This window comes from Vicugna pacos, chromosome 11 (assembly GCF_048564905.1).
Source record: "Vicugna pacos chromosome 11, VicPac4, whole genome shotgun sequence".
In the NCBI taxonomy this organism is placed as follows: domain Eukaryota; kingdom Metazoa; phylum Chordata; class Mammalia; order Artiodactyla; family Camelidae; genus Vicugna; species Vicugna pacos.
Window position 1 is genome coordinate 52,309,868 of NC_132997.1, and position 14,099 is coordinate 52,323,966.

Below are 14,099 nucleotides of genomic sequence, written 5' to 3' on the forward strand. Positions count from 1 at the left end.
GGGAGATGCTACCCAGATTCATGTCATGACTTTGTCACTTACCTGCCATGTGCCTTGGGCAAGTTACTTAACCACTCTGTGCCTCAGTTTCTCCGTCAATAAAATGGAGATAGCAAGAATTACCACATGCAGTTGTGAGGATTAAAGGAGTTAATATCTGTAAGATATTCAGACAGGCTCCTGAGACAGAGTATGCTCGCTGATATGTTTGCTATTGTTGCATTCTTCTATCCTTTAAAAAAAAAACCCTCTCCTGCCCTTTTCTACACATCAGACAGTACAGGCTGTACACATGGCCAACCAAGTATCCGTCCACATAACTGCTAGATGTGATACACAGTTCCCTTAATGCCCTTAAATGGAGTTTTTCAGGTTTGGGGCTCTTGCTCTTTATTTCTATCGCCCTGGCTACTAAAACCCTCACAGTAAATCTAGAAACCAAGTCTTGGGGCAGGAAGGCTTAGGTGGACTGATCCCTGCAGATCCTGCTGTCTCCAGCAGAGGGCGGCCAGCACCACCCTTTGTTAGGCATTGAGCATTGTCCGGCCCCACCCAGGCCTGGGAACAATTCTGTTTTCCAGTTCTATTGCCCTGAGGCCTCTGGTGAATCTGTGGGCACTGCTTCCAAGACCCCTGATTTTCCTGGTTCCCATCTGCCCTGCTTCCTGGAGGAGCTTCATGCTACTTGGCCTCAGCTTCCCAGTCTGTAAAATAGGTTGTCATCTTTGCCTCCTTCCCTGAGGTTTCCCACAAGCGAATTCCTACCAGGAAGGGCAGGACTGGCATGGGAGGCTCCAGGCCCAGCCCACAAGCACAGCTAGGGAAGCCATTTCCTTAAGTAGCAACACCAAACAATGGGAGAGCCGTTCCAAACCAGGAGCAGGCAGCCTCGGGCCAGCTGCCGATCCTCCTGTGCCTCAGTGTACCAAACTGTCCCAAATCTTGGGTGGCTTCCCTTCAATCTTTTCACCAACAAGGGGTTTCCACGCCCAAGTTGAGGTCTTCCCCAGCCCCTGCAGACCCAAGCTGCACAAACGAGAGGCCAGGGGAAAAAAAAATCATGTCTTTATTGTTTGATTAATAAACTGGCTTGAAAAGGCAAGAATGGAATGGGGGAAACACCCAGCTTTGATTAGTTGGAAACTCCTGTTAACTGTGTACAAAACGAATGTTACAAAAATCACGTAAAAAACAGGGTCAGCAAAGCAGCAGCCCTGGGGAGGGCTCAAGGCACCCAAGAGGCTGAGAAACTGGCCCAGCCTAGCCTCAGAGGTGAGGCCGAGGGACCCAGGACCTGGGCTGCACCCCTCTGCTCCTTTACCATGGAGCACACAGGCTCTCCTCCCTCCTCGATTACAAACCACTACAAAACTGCGCTAAAGGGGCACAAACACCAAGGCCAAGGCACTACTAGAAATGAAATGGGCCCAGAGTCCAGGGCCGAGCTCCCCCTTCCCATGTGGCCCGAGCCTGGAGAAGGGACGCCATTCCCCACGCCCAGCAGGGTGGGCAGGCACAGAATCCTGCAGCTGGGAGGGGCCCCGCCCCGCAGACAGGAGGCCTGAGCAAACACAGCCAGGGCTTTGGTCAGTGCCGCGTGTGGGGAGGGGGGCCACAGTCCTGCCCGGCCCCCACAATGAGGCCTGAGCGGAGCTGTCCTGTCACAGTCCTTCTGGAACCGTCGCCCCAGGCCACGGCCCTAAATGGGGTAGCACATGCAGCACCCGGTGCCTGCTGCCTCCACGCTGGGCTTGGTGCCAGGCCCCAGGAGCCCGTCGGTGACAGAGTGCTCCATGATGATGTCCTCCACCCGGGTGATGTACAGGAATGTCAGCAGCACCCCCAGAAACTGAAGAGAAGGTGACAGCCTGCTGGGGATCTGGGTGGCCAGCTCTGGCAGTCCCCAGCCCCCAGCCTGGGCCCTCCTCTGCCCCTCCCAGGAAACCCCACAGACCCTCCCTATGCCCCATCAGCAGAGGCCCCTCCATTCTGGGATTCCCGTCTCTACCCCAGCTAGGTGACTCACTATCTGGGCCATTCACCCTCTCTTTGCAGCCCCCAGCCCTCCCAGGGTGAGCTCAGGCTGCGGGTACACGAGCCCTCTTCACCCCAGCCCTTCTTCCCTTCTCGGCACCCTGTAACCACCAAGCCACACATGACCTGAACCCCCAGCCTGCCCACCCCACCCCCACCTCTAGCTCTCCTCCCTGGTGCGGGGGGACCAGCCCACCTGGGGGAGCAGGATGCCCAGCAGGAGGCCGGCCATGATGGTGTAGTTGTCCATGAACCAGATGAGCACGGCATTGGTGCAGCCCCGCACGTAGATGATATTCTGCACGGTGAGGCGCTGCATGGGGAGAAGGCTGGCTGAGCACTCGCCTGGGAGCCCTGGTCCCAACTCTGCCACTCACTCCAGGTCCAGGCGAGTCCCTCAACCTCTCTAAGGCCTCAGTTTCTCACATGCACCATGAGATGGTGGCTCTTGACACCTGGGTCTTAATAGGCAGTACTGTTTCCTAGAGCACTGAGGACATCATGATGGCACTTCTGGTTGTCACAGTGATTGGGTTGGGGCTGATGTCCCCCAGGGCATCTGGATGGGTGAAAACCCATTCATAATTATCTGAGCCCAAAGCCTAACTCCAGGGACATATAAAAACCAAAGTGTTTTCTGCATGCTTTTACTCTACACTGAATTCTGCAGAAATACTATTATATAAATTTAGGAATGATTACACTTTATTTTGTTCAGAACTTCAACAAGAATTGTTTACCGTTTTTAAAAGCCATGCCAACAGCAAAAATATACCCACGGTATGCAAGTTGCCCACACAACTCCCCTCCCAGGTGTCAGCTGCCCCTGGTAGTACAAACACCCCACCACTTCACTGGGTCTTCTGTATTTATCTAGTGCCTGAGTATGTATGTGTTAAAATATGGTATATGGTTATAAATTATTTTATTTCTCCTTTTATCTCAGATCATTAGGTTTTGAAATTAGGTGTGTAGGTAGGTTATATTATCTTAATTTCATTTTGGGATAATAAATAGGGCATTCCCAAGTGTTTATTATAAAAATTGATCATCAGGTCTGATGGCTGGAGAACCACTGCTGGTCTATGGCTCTGCATCTTAAATGTGTGTCAGAATCACCCACTGGCCCCGCCCCAATAATGTGCATTTCTAACAAGTTCCTGGGGTGGGGCTGCTGTTGCTGCAGGTCCAGGGACCTCACTTTGAGAACCACTACTCAGAGGCATCTCAAGTCACTGTTATTTTTAGCTCCCTTCTCAGCACCACCCCAGCTTCTCTCCTTGTCCAGGGGACATGCCCAGGAAGCTGACCCAGGAGGGACTCTCCCAAGGCTCTCTCTCACCAGAGACTCCTGGGTCCCAGGCTAAGGGAGCCAGTGTGAGCTGTCTGCAAATTGGCAGCTCTGAGGGCAGAGGTAGGCTGGTGCTGAGAGCGGCCGGGCACATGAACATGCCAGGGACACTGACAAGGGCACAGAGGCCTCACACAGCAAGTGCCTAGCAAACCCCGCAGCCAGCCTCTCCCAGCCTGGGGGGATTCTTGGCTCCCTGAGTCTCTCTGTGTCTGGGTAGGGGTGGAAAACCCTGGTGACCCTGCCTCCTGTTCACAGCGGAGAATGTAGGGAAATAGCAGCAGCCAAAAGCCCCACCCCCGGAAACCCCTCCGATCACCCTGGGGATGGGACAGGAAGAGCAACCTTTCTGGAGGAAAGAGATTTCAAAGACATTACCTCCTTGTCAATAGTTTTGTAGCCACACATGGTGTTCACAACATCTGTCTGAAAGAGAAATGTGTATTAGCTAATATTTACATAGTGTTGACTGTAGAAGACACTTACGTCACCCCACCCCCATTTTATGGATGAAAGAACTGAGGCACAGAGTTGCACTGTCCAGTGTGGATGGAGCTGAGATTCCAACCCAGGCAGCCTGACTCAAGTCTGCATCTTAACCTCCCACCTCCAAGAAATGCCCAGGGAAGAAAGGTGGGAAGGCCAGTCTCACAGCACTTGGGTGGGAGGACCCCTGCTTCACCAGCAGCAGCCTTGGGACCAAGGAAAGGGCACCGCCACAGAGTCCCCTGCTGCAACCGCCCGGGAGCCCTGGCTTTGCAGATATGGTTATGCACTATCTGAAGTCAGGGCTGGGCTGCTCCCCCTCCTCTGGCTCTTATGAAGGAAAACCCAGACCACAGCCAGGCTCCTGGCCAGCTGGGGTTTACCTGAGGGCAAGGCCAGGCCACTTCCCTGCCCCTGCAGACCGCCACCCCACCAGGAAGTTCTGTACAAGCCCCTTCCTGGGAAGAGAGCTGCTCTCAGGAATTCCCAGCTGCTGGCTCACCTAGGTGCAGGGGAAGCTGTGGTAGGCCCTAGACCCATCAAATCTCTTCCCAGCAGACCTAAGTCACAGGGCTGGCAGGGGCACTCCCCATCACTGTCTGAGCCCTTATGCAGTCTCCTTTTCCTTCTAGAAGGTGAGAGAAAAGCTCAATGTCCTGTCCCATCCCTCTACATCTTAGTGAAAGCTGCTGTGGGCTCAGGGTACCACCAGTGCCAGCAGCGATGCAGGAGTGTGGCAGTGGTCATGTCAGTGTGGCCTCTGGTATCACACTGTCTGGTTCAGGTCATGCTCTGCCTCTTAGGAGCTCTGTAGTCAACCTTAGGTGGGCTGCTGAGGGACCAGCACATAGAGGCACTCACTACGGATTTTCTCAGTGAATGAACAGCTTCCTTGGTCTCTTCTATAAAGCAAAGGTGATCCAAGAATATACCTAGTGGGGCTGTTTTGAACATAAAGTGGGATACACATGTAAAGTGCTTATCCCAGGGTCAGGCACGTGGCAGAACACAGGCACACTGGCTGGAGTGACTTTGGACACGATCCTGGCCCCTGGAAGGCAAGGAGGGCTGTCTACTCTCTTTCCAAAAGAGTGGGCTGAACCTCAGACATCCTCCAGATCAGTCTAAATGTCAGGGCCTGGTGTGTGGGCACAATAATCTCCCTCAGTCTAGACTATCCCCCAGGTGCCCTCAGACCCCAAAACACCCAGCATCCACATCACATCGGTCAGTATTTGTCGTCCCCTTGCCCCAGTATGGGACAACCCTGAAGGATCATCCCAGCTCAACCCTGTAGATTCAGCTGAGACCCCGCATTGAGACCCAACTCCTTGTTACTCAAGAAAACCAAAGTCCTAACCATGGCCTTCAGGGTACCCATGGCTTCATCTGCCACTATCCTCCCTGACATGCTCACTCCACTCCAGCCATACAGGTCTCTGCTGTTTCTCAAACTCACCAGGGCAATTCCCACCTCAGGGCTTTTGCACTTGCTGTTCTCTTTGCCAGGAATGCCTGTCCCCAGATACACATGGCTGAGTCCCTCACTTCCTTCAGGGTTTTAGAGAACCTACCTTCTCAGTTTCTGAAATTACAATCCTGCATGCCCCTTTATTTTTCTCCTTAGCATTTATCACCTTCTAGCACACTATCTCTTTTACTTTTTTATTTTGTTTGTCAGTTTCCCCCACTAAATGTAAACTCCACATGAGCAGGGAGTGCTGTGTGTTTTCTATATCCCCAGAACCTAGAACCACATCTGGCAGGTCCTCAATAAATATTTTTTTTTGAATGAATGAATACAAGTTGGGCTTCCACATCTCAACTTGGACATTCAGGTGCCACTGCCCTGGGTGATGAAGTTCAGGATCACCCCTCACAGGTCCCTCTGAAAACCCTGGGTACATCCCCAGCACTCCCCCTGCACAGAGAGCTACCCTAAAATGGCGGCTACAATTTCCAAACAAACCTCCCCTCCTGGCCCAGCCTTTTTAGGGCTAGTGCACTTGGCACTGGCTCCCTGGCTTATGGGTGAGGCCCCCACCCCTACCAACAGCTGCTTGGTTTACAGAATCCAGCAGTGGGCACAGAATGGTGGAGGCGTCAGAAGAGAAATTTTCCATGACTCTTCAGGGCGTGAGTAATTGCAAAGCTCCCTGCTTCATTCCAATCCAGAAACCAGGCAGTTTGGGGATACATTAGTCAAACAGAGGATTGACCAAGCTTCTCATTTATAAGCATTGACAGTACAAAAACAGCCTCCCAAGTGGCCAAGGAGGTGACAGAGCTGAGAGGATCAGTTAGGGAGAGGCAGAGGCTGCTGTTTACATCACCAGACCCCTTCCAAGTGCCCTGTGGCTGATGATCCCCAGGAGGTCAAGCCCATGGCCCACCAGTAACGCCCAAAGTGCAGGCCCTGCTCTGGCCCTCCGGCCATGGCCGCCGAGCCAGCCACCCTGCTAAGCAGAGCCAGCCTGGAACCCCTTCTGCTGCTTCCCTGGCTTGCACAGTAGTCCAGGGCACAGCTTTGATGATGGCTGCCTGCATTTCATCCCAGCACCAACAACCTTGGGCAAGACATCTAACCTTTTGGTGCCTCAATTTCCTCATCTGTACCAGGAGTAAAACAATAGTTCCTACCTCACAGGGTTGTTGAAAGGATTAAATGAATTAATACAACTAAAGAACCTAGAACAGGCTGGCACATAGTAAGTGCTCGATAGATGTTAACGACCACTACTAATAAGACAAGCCTTCCCCACCTCCACCCCAAGGTTCACCCCCTTCAGTAGCCCTTGAGGCTCAGGAAGCATTGGCAATGACGGCCACCTGCTGCCTACCCCACCAACCCACCCACATCACCCCTGTCCTGAAAGGTGAGAGAAGTATTTGACCAGCTGGGAGGCCCCAGGAGCAGTGGGTACCGTGTTCCTGAAGCAGCAGGTGTAGGGCACCCCGCAGGCCAGGGGTCCTGGGGCGCTGCAGTCGTGGTACTGGTTTTTGCTCCAGTCTCGGTAGTCTTCCCCGCCACAGCACTTAAACTGAGAGAGGAAGCAAGCAGGGAAGGGAGCTGCCGTCAGCACCAGGGCCCCCGGGCAGACAGCAGGGAGGGTCCCTGCCCGGAGACAATATGATTTGTGGTGTGGGTCACCCTGGTCAGGAGAGCTACTGGGAGCACACGAGGCATCCACTGTCAGGTCAGAGCTGTCCAAAAGCAGGTTGGCTGCCCAGGAGGTAGTGAGCACCCAGTCACTAGAGAGGCATGCAAGCCAAGGCTGGGCAGCCTCTTGGTGGGATTTCAGGGTGGTGACTAAATACTGGAAGAAAAGTCCTTCCTGGACAAGTAGACTCCATCTTCACGTCCCCAGTGCAGGTCCTCAAGCCGAGAAGCTGGCCTTTAATGTCCCAGAGATGAGGATTCTAAGGAAGCCCCATAACCCAGTGGCCTCTGAAGCACACGACCTTCTCCTCACACGCCCAGCTCTGCCTGCCCTGCCTTAGCAAACCTCACATCCTGGCCTGGGCTCAGGATTGAAGCGATGGCAAGGCTGGCATCATTTTCCCCTTAGCTTAGCCCCTGCCTGCATCTCCCCCTGCACTGGTGCCAATGCCTGGGAGAAGCAGGTACTATACTGAGGTGCTGGTGTGTGCCGGGCATCGTTCGTGTGCTGGATAGACAAGGGTGAGCAAAAGCACCATCACCCGCCCATGTGGGACACATCTGTAGAGGGAGACAGAGAGGAATCACTGCATGAAGGGCAGTGAGGCAGTGCTGGGCACCAGGGATACAGCAAACAGGGGAAGGAACAGGGAGGTCGGAAAATGCTGCTCTAAGGAGGCATCATTTAATCTGAAACACGAACAATAGGAAAAAGCCAGTCAGACATGCAAAGACCCCACAGAGAGATAAGCTAGTTCTATTTCAGAGGCACACATGGAGGTGGTGTGTCTAGAGCGAGGAGAGCGAGAGTGGAGGGGATGAGGCCAAACCATGCACAGCCTTGTCAGCTAGAATAAGCAGGAAGCTGGGATGGTATTCTGAGTGATAGGAAGTCACTGGAGGGTTTAACCAGGGGAGTGATATGGTCAGAGGTCCTAGTAGAAACACAAAGCAGACCCTCTTCCAGAGTCCCCACAGAGCCTTTGGGGCTATCGGTTTGGGGGCCTGGAAGTGCCTCTGTGGGGTGCAGTGCAAAGGGCATTTGCTTTGCCGTCAGATAGACCAGAGTTCAAATCCTCACACCACCACTCCAGGCTGTGTGACTTTGGGCAAGTCACTCAGCCTCTCTAGGCCTCAGATCCTCATCTATAAAGCAGGATGAACAACGCCAGCTTTGCACAGCTGAGCTGAGAATTACAAAGAGAAGCCATGCATGAAGCACTCAGCACAGAGCCTGGCACCAAGCAGGTGCTCAGTAAGCATGAATCATCCTGCCATTCCACCCTGGAAGAAATGAATTCTCCAAGCCAGCTGAAGGCTAGTTCCAATAAAAACATCTTGCTCCACCAGATGACCCGAGCTGGCAGGCACATCCTTGGCAGAGAAGGGCCTCCCAGAGGCTGCACCTGTTATGACTGCAGCAGAGGCCTGAGCCAAGGGAGTGGCCACTACGGGTGGCCCTGGGTGTGGTGAGATGTTGGTCCCCACAGAGGGCTAGCACAGGGGACCAGGCCAGCTGATACCCCTGAGGTCATGTCCCAGGAAGCACTGTCAGAGCTGAGTGGGCCCTTGGCCCTCAAACTCTGCTTGTCCTCACCTAGGAGGACATGAGGATGATGATCACCACAGCTGATACTGACTTAAGTCTCATCACGTGCCCGGCACCTCTGAAATAAGTCAAGGCACTCTCAACAATGCCAAGAGGAAGGGCCCATGAGTATCCCCCTAACGCAGCTGAGCCTGAGGCTCAGGACTAAGTGAGATTCATGTGTAGAAGCCCCTGAGGGCAGCGGCTAGCCTTGCAACTGCTATTTGTATCACAGCCACAGACCTGGGTGGACCCTGGGGAAGGTGGACGACATCTCAAAATGACCATCATCACATTCAAAGAAGTGTCGTGGAGGAAGAGACGTCTTGTTCTGTTCCCCAATGGAGGGTGAAATGGGTTCGGGGAAGAGCTCTCTCCCCATCAGGGCTGTCCTTGACTTGGCAAGGGACAAGGCTCCCCACCATTGAAGGGACTTGACAGAGGGGACTCTGAAGAGGCTTGGAGGTCATTGCCACCTCAAAGAAAGAGGATTTTTGCCCACTGGAGAAGGGCACCCACCCTGAGACACTGTAAGGTGGCTTGCAGCTACACCTGACCGTGTTCTTTTTTTGAGGGAGGGTCTGTGTAACTGGAGAGGGACAGGTAGGGCAGGAATATCCTGGGCCAGGCACATGTGCAGAGAACGGGGAGATTTGAGAAGGTCAGACCCTGGCACCCCTATTCTTGGCCCACACTTGCCTCCCAACCCGGCCAGCTACCTGCTTTATGAATGGATGAGCCACCTGACTCCTCACCCCACCCTCTGAGTACAGTCCTAAATGGGGGGCAAAGGGCATGGGAGGCAGATCTCTGACCCAAAGCTCCTGGCTCACCTCCTTCTGAACAAAGTCCATGATGTTTTTGAAGTCCAGATCGTCATAGTAGTTCTCGATTCCTCTCCGAATGTTGTCATTCAGAAAGTCGATGGTCTATTTAGACAAAAATTACAAATGAAGAGGACCACGCAACCCTAGAGTCCAACCCAAGATTTCCCGGAAGTCAAGACTGAACCAGAGTGAGTGCTCATGTGCCCAGGTAGCCCCGCCCCTACCTGCACGGAGCACTGCCTCCATCCCTGTGCACAACCTCCCTGTCTATGCACCCTAGGGCCCATCTGAGGCAGGAATGATTCACCCCATCTCCTTTACAGATTAGACAACCCAGACCCTGAGAGGTTGAGTCCTTGCCTGGGGTTCACTGTCCCAAAGCAGCTAGCCCAGGGCTGGAACTCAGCTGTGCAGGTTCCTGGCCTGGTGCTCCTTCTACTGCCAAAGACAGACCTGTGCTGGAAGCCTCCTTTTGCCCTCCAGACCTCCTCTCCATCTTCTCTCCTATCCAAGCTCATGTTTTACAGATAGAGGCCCAGAGAGGGAGCTTGACTCTCCCTGGGTCACTGAGCAAGTGTCAGCTCTGGTTAGGGTTCCAGCCAGAACCGGAAACCAGGTCCCTTGACTTCCTGCTGGGCCTCTCTCCATCACTGCAGTGCCCTGGCCCAGACGACAGGGCCACCTCCCTCTCAGGCTGGGACAATCCCCACCGGGAAGAGCGCTGGCATGCTGCCCTCTCCCAGTCACGCTGGGCCTTCTGGATCAACAGCCCGGCTGTTGTGCTGAGATCCAGGAGCACAAAAGGCCCCACAGGGGGAAGGGATGGGGCGGGAGTGTGGGCAGCCCAGCTCCACGCTCATGGTGACAATCGGGGCTTTCAGAGCAGGGAGGCCCGTGTATCATCAGAGATTGTGCTGGCACAAAGGGTGCATTCTGGGCTCTGGAGCCAGACGATTCCCGGGGGAGGTGCCCTCGGGGTACACAGGGACAACAGGGCCCTGGGTTCCAGGCCCCACCCTGCCACTGCAGGCCCCATCACAGCTACTCCCCATCTCTGGGACTCAGTTTCCCACTTGTGAACCAACCCTGTAGGTGTATCTTTAAAAACATCTTCAAGCTTCGAAAATCAAAAACTAGGCTGAGAGAGGCTGTCAAGTCTCATGGTCAAGAACAGTCCCCACTGCCACACGGGCCTCCAGAACTTCACTAAACTTCCAGGCCCCCATTTCCTCCCCTGCAGAATGGGGACGATAATCCTCTGCCTTGGAGGGTTTGAGATTCAAACAAACTAAAACTACAGAAGTGTTTAGCAAGACGCCAGGCACACAGTAATATCTGGTATCATTCTTACAGACCTTTCTTTCTCCTAGGAGACACATACCTTACAGTACTACTTCATACCTATCATGTCATCAGTAGAAAATGGCTAATCCCAAGGGAAATCAAGGCCCCAAGTCTTGACCAAGAGTCAGCTCCAGGCCTGATACCTAGTACAAACACCCTGCAGCCCAGAGAGGTGACGTGACTTGTCCAAGATTACCTCACTACCTCACTGATCACTAGCAGAGAGATGCTGGGACCAAGGTGTCAAACTCCCGGCCTGATACACTCTACAAAGCCAAGATAAGGACCCAAGGTTCAGTGTGGGGTCATCTCCCCAAACCATCTCCAATACCAGGAAGAGAGGAACAAAGGATGGGACAGCCACCTCCTTCCTGACATTAACACACTGCTCAGAGCCAAGGTGATGAGAGACTGGCTCAGGGAAACCTGTCTCTGGGGCCAGAAGGAAAACCCTCTGCTGACAATAATCAGTGCTCTGGAGCAGACCTGGGAGATGAGCACGATCTCACACAGCCTCAGGAGGCACCAGGCCAGCCCCCTTCCCATGTGAGACAGCCCTCAGCCCTGCCCGGGTCCAGCACTGGATCCCAGCAACAGGGGCTCAGCGGAAGAGCTGCTTGCTGGCCACATGACCTGGCAAAGCAAGGACCCACCTGGCTTCAGGCCCACCCTTCCCAGAAGTCCCCAGGTCCTGCAGCCTTTCCAGCCTTGGGTGGCTGCACCTCTGGGTGATCAAGGGCAGGCCAGCCAGGTGAGCGTGGTTGGGGGTGTCTCAGAAACGACATCAGGTGGATCAGTCTGTCACCCAGGGTAGGGCAAGGGAATGAGCTTACAACATTAAATGGCATGTTGTAAGAGGCCCTTGGCTGAACTGAGGTGCAGACGGTGAAGACCAAGGTCAGGGCCATGTCTAGCGCCACATCTGTCGGGGAGGTAACTTCCACATTCAAGGCTCGGCAAACAGTCCTGGTCCACCTACCCCAGCCCATTGGCCACCTCCCAGCTCCTCCGCTGGGTCAGCCCTCCCAGTGGGTCACATGCTTTTTGGAGAGAGGGTGGGATGAGGGCAGGAGCCACAGGGCAGAGAGGAAGAGAAAGGGCAGAAGGGATGCTCAGTGGCCCAAAGGGGAAAGGCTCTCCCTCCCTCTTTGGTGAGCAGCCCTGACCTCCCTCCCCAAACCATCTCCGTCTCTGAGCATTTTCCAAAGGCGCTGACTCCAAAAGAGGCCTTTGTGAAAAATCAGGCCTTCATCTGGTTAGCTGAGCGGGGCCCCCGCAGGGAAGGGAGGCCCCGCTGGAGCCCTCTCAGAATGGACAGGAAGAACGGGTGGTCCCAGGGTCCAAGGGCGGCAGCTGCCCCCCAGTTCCCATCAGAGATCTCTTTGGGTGGTGCTGGCTCTTGCACATGTCTGCTGCCCTTTTTGGCACTGTGTGTGTGTGTCTGAGTGTGTGTGTGAGTATGTGTGTGAGTGTGCACTCACATACAGGGGAGATATGTACAATGTTTGGGTGGTTCCTGTCAGAGAACGGTAGGGATTATACAGTTCATTGATTAACTGTAATTAACCATAAAGTGCTATGCGATATTCCACAATGTTCTTAGGGACTGGGGGAGCCACTCGGCGGACATGCCCTGTGGGAGTGCAGCAGAACCCAGCACCACCCTCACCCTGCTCTAAACCAGGTCACGCCGCAGTGGCAGCTCGAACGAGGACTCGAAAACCACCTTTCACAAATGGCTGGCATGGTCTCGGAGGCCATGCAGCCTGTGCTAAATTAAGCAAAGAGTAAGCAAACATCAAAGGCCACAGGATTTTCAGAGCACATTGTTCACGCCACCAGACTCAAGCTACAAAGAACTGCCCTTTCTAGTTCTTTCTTTAAATCTACTTTGAAAGCTGTCTGAAGCCTGTGCACCACTGCTCTTGGTAGAGGCTTTGGAGTGTTGTCAAATGAATGAGGGACTGGAGGGGGCGGGGGGCATGTGATAGTAGCTCCCCCAGGATGGGAGGCCGAGAAGCAGGAAGGGAGGAGGGGAAAGGCCAGCAGCCGGAGCCTCCCCCGAGGCCTCTGGGGACAAAGCCGTCCCAGTTTCCTGCAGGCTGCCAGCCGGCTTCCTTTGCTTCCATATCAGCTTCTGAGGCCCCCGCCGGGGAGGCCCCGTAGCTGGCAGCTCGGCCGGAACCAATGCCAGCTCGGTTCTCATAACGCAGAAGTGGGCGCTCAGCTTAGGACTTTCTTCCTTCCCCCCTTAGTGCCCAAGCTAAGCCAGCATCTCGGGCTCCCTCCGCACCCCCAGAAGGTGGGGGCTTACTCTCGTTGCCTCCAGACCCCAGTCCTGAGATGGGCCCTATCAGACAACTAAGGCTTGAGAGGAACCCAGGGAGTGAGAAAGAAGGAGGTGCGAACACTGCAAGGTTCCCTAGGATATTTGTCAGACTCTTCCTCAGACCAGGTGGGAAGTCACAGGATGAATCCCCATGGTGGGGGAGGGCTATGCTTCAGTTTCTCAGGTATTTGGGGTTCCAGCTCTCGCTCCCAAACAGCTGTCCACAGTGGGGGGCACCAGCCATGGGAGTCTGTCCACATCAGCACAGAACTTTCTCTGCTTTGCTTTAGGTGGGAAGGATATATATGCTCAGGTGCTCAGCCAAGCAGGCCATGCTGTCTCCTTTCTCCCTGCCCTGAGCTCATGGTCATGCCCAGAGCCAGCTAGGGGCCGTGCCAAGGTAAAATAAACAGGCTGGGTGCTGTCTACTGTTCCCTGGCCTGGCACTGGGTATGACCATGGCACTCTCTGATCAAGCCCAGGAAAGAGTCCGCTCCTCACCTCCACCCTGATGGCAGAGGGAAGGAGGCCAGGGATGGGTACAGACATACCAGGTACAGCCCAGTGCCCTCTGGGTAGCCCTGCTCCGTTCTGCCTGGTGAGAACACACCCCAGACACCCTGAAGGGAGGGCCAGAAGAAGCCGGGGCGATGGGAGGTCAAGAGCAATGAGACCCAGACAGCCGTGGAGGTCATTCAGGGTCTCCACCCACTGCTGGGGTCAGGGCACTGCACTTCTGCTTCTAATGCCCAGGCCCTCGGGGCCACCAGCTCTGCGCAGCTCCCCAGTGAGCGACCACTTGACCCTGCACAAGCAGAGAAGCCGCTTCAGTCTGACTGCTGGGTCACGCCTCAAGCAGAAACCTTGCCCGTGCTCAGCAGTTGACGGAGAATTTCTTCTTTACACGCAGAAGTCTGTTTATCTTTCGCTGCCTGGCAGTGGCCATGGTCTGTGCACCTTCCTGAGAACACTGTATAAAA

The 14,099-nt window shown here is 54.4% G+C and overlaps 1 protein-coding gene across 1 annotated transcript in view; it reads right to left on the reverse strand.

The window, feature by feature from the left end:
* Window positions 1–1,048: 1,048 nt before the first annotated feature.
* The window catches only part of TSPAN15 (tetraspanin 15), a 48,464-nt gene continuing 35,413 nt past the window's right edge, over window positions 1,049–14,099 (reverse strand). Inside the window, exons 4-8 of the mRNA XM_006212891.4 lie at window positions 9,453–9,548; window positions 6,796–6,912; window positions 3,764–3,811; window positions 2,231–2,347; window positions 1,049–1,849 (exon numbers count right to left, since the gene is read on the reverse strand). Of these exons, the coding sequence (XP_006212953.2) occupies window positions 1,700–1,849; window positions 2,231–2,347; window positions 3,764–3,811; window positions 6,796–6,912; window positions 9,453–9,548 (528 nt within the window). The 3' untranslated portion in view covers window positions 1,049–1,699. The remainder of the gene's footprint in view (window positions 1,850–2,230; window positions 2,348–3,763; window positions 3,812–6,795; window positions 6,913–9,452; window positions 9,549–14,099) is intronic.